Below are 10,495 nucleotides of genomic sequence, written 5' to 3' on the forward strand. Positions count from 1 at the left end.
TTTGTTCCTGTATGTAGGCTCTGTGACAGGTCATCTACTTTTATCTGCATCCAAATGCAGTTCTAGGATGTTTTACACAACGTAACGTTGTTATGAAGGAGGAAACCATCTATCAGAGCCTAAATTGTTTTTGTAAAGCAACAGACAGTGCCCGAGAGAGGTGAAGAACAGTGCAGGCAGGGTGGAATGGGTGGAGACAAATGTCAGGGGCAATTTGTGACAGATGGATAGTGGTGAGAGTGAAAGGGAAGGTTTACATGATGGTAGTAGACCTGCTACACTATGATTTATGGTTTATAGAGGGTGCCACTGAAAGAGAGACTGAATCTGGAGGTGGCAGAGTTGAAGATTTCTGTTGGGAGAGAACAGGAAAGATCGAGCGGTATGAAGACAAAGTCAGAGAGGCAAGACTTAGATTGTTTGGACAAAGGATGTTGAAGATGAAGCTGCCAGGAAGGAGGAAAAGAGGAAAAGCACAGGGAAGATTCATGGATGTAGTGAAGGAAGGCATGCAGAGGGATAGATGCTGGGGATAGGCTGAGAAGCAGGTTGATGATCTGCCATGACGACCACCAAGGGGAGTCATGAGGCTGTAAACATGCTGTTTAAGCTTGAACAGCTCTGGTCAATTCAAGCAGCTAAACTTCATCAGCATAAAATATGTTTAGGAATCGATTTCTTCTTTGTGGCAGCATATGGCAGAAGTTTCAACTGTAGTCACCACTTAAACGTTCTCTGTCTGTCTTTCGTTGCCTCCCTTAATCTCCATTTTCCCTTTTCTCCCCCTACCTTTATTCCTCTCTTCTATTCCAGCCACATCACCTCCTTTGACTCCTTCCCTCGGCTGGACCCTCCACCCCCATCGGGGAAGAAGCGCCTCCCTCGAGCACTGAAGACGACCCAGGACATGATGATCTCCTCTGACCCCGTGGTCTCCTCCCCCGACCCTGTGGATTCTTCCTCTTTCCCTTCCTCCCCTGAGAAGACATCCCCCATCACTCAGGAGGAGATAAGGAATGAGGAGGAGCAGCAACAGGGAAAGGAGGAGGAAAAGAGGCCATCGGGCCCAGCAGAGAGGAAACCCGGAGCTGATTCTGAGACAGCTGAGATCAATGACAACGTGGATACAGTGATAGGTGGAGAAGAGGATGGCGTAGAAGTGGGAAGCTCTGATGAAGGCATGGATGAACACAGGCTCCAGCTCCAGCTCTCTGTACCAGACCTCATCAATAAAGATCCCCCTCTGGAGTCCAAAGCCAAACAATGCGATATCTGGCAGAAGGCGCCGGGGCCAGACTCGCGGCTGGCTTCCACTCCCTGCTCGGGCAAAACTCCCTGCCGCATCAGCCTGGGCGAGGATGTCCTGCTGGGGAATGGCGCCCCCTGTAGCAAAGCCACTGGAGGGAGCACTGAAGACATGGAGCACCATCCAGACCTGCTGTCGTTTGAGTAACACACAGAGCTGCGGCCAAATAACCAGTTCAGTAGATTTCAAAAAGAATTTGAAGTTTTTCTCTTAGTGTCCATCCCAGAAATGTGTGTGGAGGTAATTCAAACAGACTGCAGCGAGTACTGCAAATCAAAAATTCACTGCCACTTTTCAATTTTTCAACTCGATCTTCTCTGGGCTTTACTTTAGGAAAAGAGAACACGTACTTCCAGAACCGAGGGCTCTTTATCTTTTTTAAATCTGATTTCCGGATGTGCGATTAGCTGAAAGGTCACGGTAATTACGCCTTGCTTTCTAACACGGCTGATCTGAGGTCAGCTGGGCGCTTCAAGAATCTTGTTAATGAATGAAAACAAAAACTGACCAGCATGAGACAATGAATGAGCAGCAACAGAGGAAATAAGCGGGACTCTTTTTTGTGCAGTTTTTTAATGCTTCTGATTTATTCACTGTGTATTTCTTATGTATATCAGGTGTCTAACATATCATGCCTTCCTCAGTAATGTAATGATGATGTAACAATAAATGTTTTAAGTGAGATGAAATATCCTTTAAATGGGCTAAAATGTTACAGACAGTTATTGGCAAGTGTAACCACAAACATTAAATTTTATATTATTTTATCAGTATTAAGATAAAACACTATTGTATTTAGCACCACGATATTTTTGCTCTATTTAAAGGGACATTTCATTGCATTTTTGGTATAAATCATACAAATGCTGCTGCAGCTCAAAGTTATACAGCAATATAATGTACATTTAGACTCATTTAACATAAAACTCTAGTGTTAGGAGTTAGGCGCAGGCTCGGGAAAAGAAGACGGAAGTGAGGGGTGGAGAGGCGGAAAGGATGTGAATGTGTAAGATGGAAAAGGTTAGCGAGGAATTTCCTTTCAGTTCAGTCGATATGAAATGTCACGCAGCACTTTCTACTGCAGGAGGGCGAAGCCTTTTGACCCTCAGCTTCACCCTAAAGAAATGATTCCTGTTCCTTCTTGAGCCAACCTGGAAGAGAACTTTCTCCAAAATAGATTTTTGGAACACACTTAAACTTTTGTTTCAGTTATATTTATATAGCGCCAAATCACAACAACAGTCACCTCGATGCGCTTTTTCTTGTAAGGTGAAGACCCTACAATTACAGAGAGAAATCCCAACAATCAGACGACATCTGATGAGAAAGCACTTGAGTGAGACGTAACGTCCGGCAGAACCAAGCTCGGGGAGGGGGGCGGGAATCCAAACCTACATGGCCCTGTGTAAAAAAGCGTTCGCCCCCTAAACCTAATAACTGGTTGGGCCACCCTTAGCAACAACAACTGCAATTAAGCGTTTGCAATAACTGGCAATGAGTCTTTTACAGCTCTGTGGAGGAATTTTGAACCACTCATCTTTGCAGAATTGTTGTGACTCAGCAACTGTTTGTACCATAAAAATTTGATTGCCTGGAAGGCGAAGGAGCTGTGTGTTTGGATCCAGGCTCATAATTTGACCATAACTGAAACACCAACATGATAAAGATTTCCAAAATCATCTTCCCGCTGTGGCTGAACTGAAAGCGAATTCCAGTGATCTCCACAAAATCCTGATGGAGAGTCGAAAGAGAGACGGGTGGAGGGACGGGCAGCTTTTGGAGGGAGGGCTGCTGGAAAGTTGTTTCTGAGCTGAGGAGGAGCAGGATAATTAGCTGTCAGCAGAAAGAGATGAAAGAGGTGCGTTTTTATTTGAGCAGATCATTAAGTGACAGACCAAAGACAGAAGCGATTGGCTCAGTCAGACATGCTGTTTTTTGTCACATTATTTTAGTGAGAAAGCAGGAGCGAAGATTTCTGCAGAAGAGAATCTCTCTCATTTACTTTCACTTCATCGGCTCTGGAAAAAAGAACCCAAAGCCTGTGTATTAATACCTTTGTCGTAGCAGTTCGCATTTGAAACTTTCTGACTCAGAAAGGGTTTTTTTTATCACTGTAAGAGTAGCACAATCAAGTTGCCATGGTTATTGTAGCACAAGCAAAGCTGTATTTTTATAACACTACTGTGTGAGCATCTGTTCTGCAGATCTGTGCGAGTGGATTAAAGTGGACTTTTGAACTGTGGAAAGTGAACACAAAGATCCCAATGCCCAGACACTGAAAAGAACCCATTTTCTGCGAGTGGCCTCAGTGAGTGACCTGCTGTCCTTGTAGGGATACACTAAAAATATCAAAGAGCTCCCAGAGGACAGCGAGACAGAGGCACAGCCAGCGTTGGTCATGGTCAGGTCGTGCCCGGCAGAATGAGAGGAATGTTGGAGCTAAAGAGAAATAGATAAAGGAAGCTTTGTCTCAGTCTGTCTCTCTCTGACTTGGTCTTACTGCCATCTACCACCACAATAAAGCAGCTGATGTCTCCCATTAAAGAGTTATTTCACCCAAGTCACAAAACATAATTGTCCCATTAGCTTTAACAAGCAACCTGCAAGACACTGTGGAGATTTTCTGCTGTTTTCAGCACCCAGAGCATTGCTCATGAAGTGAGAGTGGCAGATGACAGGTGGAAATGAAAAGTAGCTTTTTTAAAAAAAAAAAGAAAAAGAAAAAAGAAAATGTGTAAACTGACCCTTTTAGGTAGATGCAAGAGTGAAAAAGTATCATTTACTATTACAAAAAAACATAACTACTGACAAACACTGGTGTACAGCATGAGCAGGGAAAATATAGCCACCATTATTAAAATGGGTTTCTTAAACCAAAGCAGTTTGTTATAGAGGATAGCTAAGGCTGATGATGTCAGGTATCCCTAATATGGTCATTTAAGTCCCACCCACTTACTGTACAAACTTACTGTTTGTGAGAGGCAACCAGTCAGAAGGAATGTGGCTTAAAGTGAGGGGAGGGCTTGTGTTTGGCCTGATGAGCTGCACCAGCATGAGGTAAATGAGGATTTTCTTGAACAGCAAATATTACAAAACCTCTGAAGTAGAGTCCAAGAATATAAATCTGTTGTATGAAACGTGAGCAGAAGCCCTGCCCACTTTAAATGGCTCAGAAAAACTGAAATCTGTCAAGTAACGACCAAAACTCTTTTTTTTTTCATGTTTATGTAGAGCTCATCGGTCCCTAAATGAAACAAAAACCACCCTAAAATAAAAATTGTAACTTGTAGCCTGACGGTCGATGATAAGCCAAGTGTCTCTCAGCACGGAGATGAACCACTTATCAGAGAGGCTTTGATGTGATCTAACAAACACGCAGGAACGGATTGATAACAGCCACTCGGATTGAGTCAGAAGGTAAAAGCAATGCAACGCGATCATTAGTTCAGAGAATGCAAACGAGCAGCTTTACGAGGACACAAACACTAAAAAGCTGAATTCTTTTATTTGCTGATGAAGGAGGAGCAGTGTACTTTTTATGGAAATGTTGTAAGGCTATTTTTGAAAATTCTGTGAAAATGCTAATCACTTTGTTGCTCTAACAAATGAAGGAAAGAGATTTATTTTGATATACAGTCAGAGGCAATCTGCGTTATTTAGCTGCTGCAGAATTTGATAAATGGAGAGGAAGAAAATGACCACCCTTTGTCTGTGACGTCGTGTCTTGCTTTTGTCTTTTCAACGCTGGTCGACATGATTTCAGCAGACATGATGAATGAAGGAAGCTGAGTGCTGCACGTGGAGGCTTTTTCAAAACAAGCCCGAAGACTGGGACCTTTTAGCAATTCTGCTTTAACTGTTGCAAATTATGTGACTGTGTCTCTTTTTTTATAATGAAAAATCAAAATGATTCAATAAGTTTTTGCCTTTTATCCTCCTAATGTAGTTTTTTTTTTTTTTTTAAGTGGGGAAATAATTCCTCCAATGGCTGTAATCTTCTGAGAAAACAAATCTGAAAATAGACTTAATCATGAACCACTTTTTGTCTTCTGTGTCTTTTTCAAAGCTTAACAAGACCTTTTCTTCATCATTTGTTCTGGGAATAGTCTGTGTTTTGTCTTTCCTTCGGCTCACGCCTGCCACTCAGTGACTGCTTGCACAGAGCTCTCATCCTTATCAGTTCCATCAGTCAGCGTCGATGGGCCCCCGTGTGTCCTTACTCTGTTTGATGGATCATACGCTCTGAGAGGCGCGGCGGTGGCGGGGATTCTAGAGCGGAAACCGCTCTGATGTTTAATTCATCTATGTTTGTCCTAATTCGTGAAACTCCTGGTCACTGGCCACCCCTGGTGTAAACAACCGGTCAGCTCAGACATGTGTGCAGGTCTTGTTGCTGTTTAATAATTCAGACGTGATGCACTTATTGATTTTCTACAAAAGAACCCAGACCTTCATGCATAATGAATCATCTAGGGCGCGAGATAGCTGGGTGCAGTTTCTCGACCCAACAAGTTTCTCTCTGCTGTGTCCTGCTGAGCTTCTCAGCTAGTTTTGTATAAGGAAGCGCCCCCAGCAGTATGAACGAAGGTCATGCTGCGGTTGTTCTCGAAAGATTAATTTTTATGTAGTTACTCAAACTGAGATTGAGCTGAGATACTCTGCATAGCTTGAGCTTATATTTCACATATTGCAACTTGGTAGCAGTGTTGGGGAGTAACGGAATACATGTACCGCCGTTATGTATTTAAAATACAAAATATGACAGGCATCTTAACACAGGCAGCTGTAGCTAATTTGTTTGTTTTTTTTGGTGCAGCATGCTAAACAACCTTGCTAGCATTAGTTACTAACTGTGTTGTCCAGTTATGATCACTTCTGGCTCTAGTATCAGCATAGCTGCATCCAAAAAGATAATGTTATGCCTCCAAAACAACACAAAGTCTGAAACCAGTCTGTGATATCCCAGTGGCTATGGCAATCTTTTATATACTGTCTATAGTGCAGTCCACCTCATAGACACCTATGTTGTGAGTTTGCCGCATTGTGCTCCAAAGCACAGGCTGGGTCTGACTGAGCCTTCATGAGTACATCCACAGTATGTTCTTTCCATCACAGCCTTATTTGTATGAGCCGGTCTACAAGGCACGGAGAGATTTGAAAAGAAAATTAGGACAGACAGAACAAAGCTGCTGCTTCTACAAATGAGCTCTTCCATGAATGCCTTTCAGAGCGTTGTGAAAGTGAATAGATGTTCACATTGATTATCAAAAATAAATCCCATAGTGAGCGTGAAGCCATAATATGATATGTAATACAGGCTGTTCTATTATCTGATGAAACGAGCAGTGTCTTCGCAGATGCTTCTTGCTGCTAGGACATCAGAAAAGTTTGCTCACTGACTCCAGCCCTGTGATGAAGAGGTATGTGTCAAACTGATGAAAGGGTGCACAGCTGTGCCACAATAACAGCCAAATTCTTTCTAAAAGTAGGCTAAGAGACATTTTTGTAAGGAGGAGTAGTCGGTGTAAATCGTCCTGCCTTCTGACTATGAAGATGACCTTTTCCAGGATAGCTTTACTTTGTAGCCTGGGGGATTCCAGCTTCTTGAACAGAGGGTAGATATTAGTAAACTCATTATTAACAGTGCATTAAATGTCTATTGTATATTCTTAGCAACTATTAACTGTAGTTTTAAACAGGAGCTTTTCTAGGATTTTTCAAATAAGGTGGCACATGGGGGTCCAGAGCCAGTGATGGGGTGGCAGGGTGTCTTTGTATTGAGTTAACCTGCGCATGTCACGGTCCTGGGTCGGTGACCCAGTGTTTTGAGTTTTGTATCATTATTGAATTTAGATTTTGTCATAGTTTATCTTTTCTAGTCTTTTGGTTTCTGTTTCTGTGTTCTATGGTCTGCTGTATTCCCTAGTCAAGTCTGCGTCTGTTATGTTTCCTGTTTTACTTTGAAAGTCTGTGTCCCATGTCAATGTATTGAGTCTCGCTTCCCCTTGGTCTTGTCATGTCAGATTACTCCCAGCCGTGCTCTCCTTGTGTGTCTCATTTCCCTCGTTATCCCTCAGTGTATTTAAGTCCCGTGTTTCTTTTTGTCAGCGTCACGTCGTCTGTGTTACATCCCTCATGTCATGTCAGGTTAATGGGTTTCAGGATTGTTGTGCAGTTCATGTTCCTGTAAGTGATTCATGTGTTTCATCATGCACTCTGCACAAGGTCCTGCTCATAGTCATTGCCAGTCTTCCTACTTTGTCATAGTTAAGTCACAGTTTTCTTAGTTTAGTTTTCCCAGTGTAGGTTCTACTTTAGTTTCGCCACTGCCCGTGCTGCTTTATGTTGCCCCCTGTATCAGCCATAATAAAGGCTCGCCTTTTGTTAAAGTTAGTTCTGTCTCCTCGCCTGTGTCCACACCTGGATCCAACACACACACCTCCGCACGGCCTGCCTCCACCAATCATGGCAGCGCAAAGGAAAGTAGTTAGGAAATGATAAGCACTGAACCTGTGAGGCCACAGCAGGAGTTCATTCTTTTTGTTTTACAGTGGAAAAAAAGGATGTAGCAAGCATTATGTCACCCGCTGATTTGTAAAGTCCTTTCACAAAGCCTGGATTTGAATATTTTTATGCCATCACAGTCTTGGTGTTTTGAAATCAGCTGTGAGCAGGTGCTCAGAGTAAACAATCACTTCTGTAACTACCAGTCCATTTAGCCCATTCCCTGGTTTTCCATTATATCGACACTCAGACTGTATGATCTAAAAAAGTAAAGTACCCTTGCCCCTCTCTAAGTCAGGTAGCAGTAACTGAGTCAGTTAATTATGTAATAGTATATGATGTGACCGGTGTTTTAGTGCTACTTGGCTTTAAAGGCACAGTCAGTAATTTTTTAAAGATGACTTAATAGAAAACCAGAATGTTTTACTCGTAAATATACATTGATTAATGCATAACAAATTGATGTTTTCTCATAAACTTAGAATTAATCCATTAAAAGTAAATGGGAGCAGGTATCAGTTTGTGGAAGCCGCCACATTGCCCCAGCATTTTAAATACAGTAACTAAGATGGACTGAGATGGATATTCTGCCTAAATGTGGATATGTGTGTGGTTAGAGAATGGCCACACACGTAGTATGACTTATATGTTACTTTTAATTTAAAGTTCACAAACTCTTTCAAACAATTTTTGATCATTTAACATTTGTAGCTGTATGACGCGTCTTTCTCATTCTGTCTTTATCCCCCATCACCACTCCTCTCATTCCACCCTCATGTTCACCTCCTCACCTAAAGGCTTATCTCTTGAACTGAAGTCACGGTTCTAAAACATTTATCTATTTTCACAATTGCTAACATAATGTCAGCTTATGTTAGACTTAAAAAACAGACAGTTTCAGTAACGCTGGCTAACAGTTTGTGTATTTGTCCTTTAGGAGCCACCATAGTTAGAGTCATGGACTTGAATTGGTTGACTGCAATTTGCAATCTCCTGACATCTAGTGGTGAGATTTTGCACACTGTACCTTTAAAAACATTGTACCAGTTTAGCATTTCAACCAAAGCTTGGCCCCTGAGAACACCCTGATGAATATTAACTCTGGTGTTGTTATTAAGCCATTGATCTCTGACTTTCTTTATGCCTACAAACACACCAGGTCCTCACAGTGTGGCTTGGATCGTTTGTGGTTAGTGAACAAACTTGTCTGGGATCTCATCACGCTGAACACGTACAAAAGTTTTCTCATTCTCTGTGTGTTTCTCATATGTGGGCAGCACTCTCGACCCTCAAGAGAAAACATGTTTTCCAACCCATTAGTCACTGCCAACTGGCAGGATAGAGTTCTTATCACGTTTATTGATCAGCATGGGAAAAGATTGAAGTTTTTTATTTGTGTGTGTGTGTGTGTGTGTGTGTGTGTGTGTGTGTGTGTGTGTGTGTGTGTGTGTGTGTGTGTGTGTGTGTGTGAGAGAGAGAGAGAGAGAGGGAGAGAGAGAGAGAGAGAGAGAGAGAGAGAGAGAGAGAGAGGTAAGAAAAGGACTCTGTTGCCCCTGTCAGGCAAACAAAGCCTCAAACCAGCTTTAGCCACACTGTAAAACCAAAACTGTCCCCATTAAAGCTGCTTGTTGCTCTTAACAAAAGCAACTGCAACACAACAGCGCACCAGAAGTGTTCTTCCAAAGTTCTCAAGTGTCCCTGGTGTTCGCAGATTATTGCTTATTGAAATGTTTTGTTATTCAGTGTAAGTGAACAAACAGTTCCTAAACTGCACTTTAGTGAGATGTTTGCTGAATGAACATCACACTGATGAAACAGCATTAGATTCAAGTGTTTTCTTTTTTACGATGTTACGCTTATGTGCACTCATAATAAAAATCATGGCAGTCCCTGATAGTACAGCTTATTACTTATGTTTTTTGGTGTTTTGGGGGGTTCCAGTCAGTTAATCACCAGGTTTTTAAAAGAAAAAGACACAAGAAAATATAACGTTGGTATTTTGAAAGGTAGTGCTTACCTTTCAAGAAGATGCTTCTTATATTGCAGTTACACATTACCTATAAGGGTGCAGACTATATTAAGTGCTTTGGGGTGACTGCTGTTGTGATTTGGTACTATATAAATAAAACTGAATTGAATTATATCATATTATTTTTGGATACTTAGATAATATTTATGAGCCATATCATGAGATCATTTATAGCGTCTGTCTTTTTAAAATACCTTGCAAGTAACTAACATATAAATTAGTATGATTTGTTTCTCCTTTGCTTTAAAGCTGACAGTCATCATTATCTACATTTTAACTGTCACGAGGAACAGGTAAACAATACTATCAGTGTTACACCAGTTCTGAATAATTACAGGGTAATGTTGGTAATTTAGAGTCATGGGGTTTGTTATGAATTATAATTATAGTTTTTAGAGGAATGTTTATTTTACTTTCTGGTTGTTTGTGAAGCCCCTTACCACTGACATATAAATCATTCACGCATAAAAAAGCATCAAACTCAAGAGATTAACCAGTGTTGTGTCCACACATAACAGACAACTTACCGAAGAAACAAGTTTAAATTGTATTGTAATTGCAGCCTGTCACAAAAAAAAAACCATGATTTGTTTCATTTCTTTAGTACATCTATGAAAAATGATAAAGATAACATGGTTTGACAAGCATGAAATAGT

General features: G+C 41.4%; 1 protein-coding gene across 3 annotated transcripts in view; it reads left to right on the forward strand.

Moving 5' to 3' along the window:
- LOC146649398 (carboxyl-terminal PDZ ligand of neuronal nitric oxide synthase protein-like) overlaps window positions 1-5,283 on the forward strand; it is a 247,081-nt gene extending 241,798 nt beyond the window's left edge. For all 3 annotated transcript variants that reach the window (XM_085387095.1, XM_085387094.1, XM_085387096.1), the window contains exon 13: window positions 814-5,283. In XM_085387095.1, coding sequence (XP_085243221.1) covers window positions 814-1,453 — 640 coding nt within the window. In that variant the 3' untranslated portion in view covers window positions 1,454-5,283. The remainder of the gene's footprint in view (window positions 1-813) is intronic.
- The last annotated feature ends 5,212 nt before the right edge of the window (window positions 5,284-10,495 follow it).

The sequence above is a fragment of the Rhamphochromis longiceps genome, linkage group LG17 (assembly GCF_057381845.1).
Source record: "Rhamphochromis longiceps isolate RC_006_pf linkage group LG17, R_longiceps_female_GT1.1, whole genome shotgun sequence".
NCBI classification, from domain to species: Eukaryota; Metazoa; Chordata; class Actinopteri; order Cichliformes; family Cichlidae; genus Rhamphochromis; species Rhamphochromis longiceps.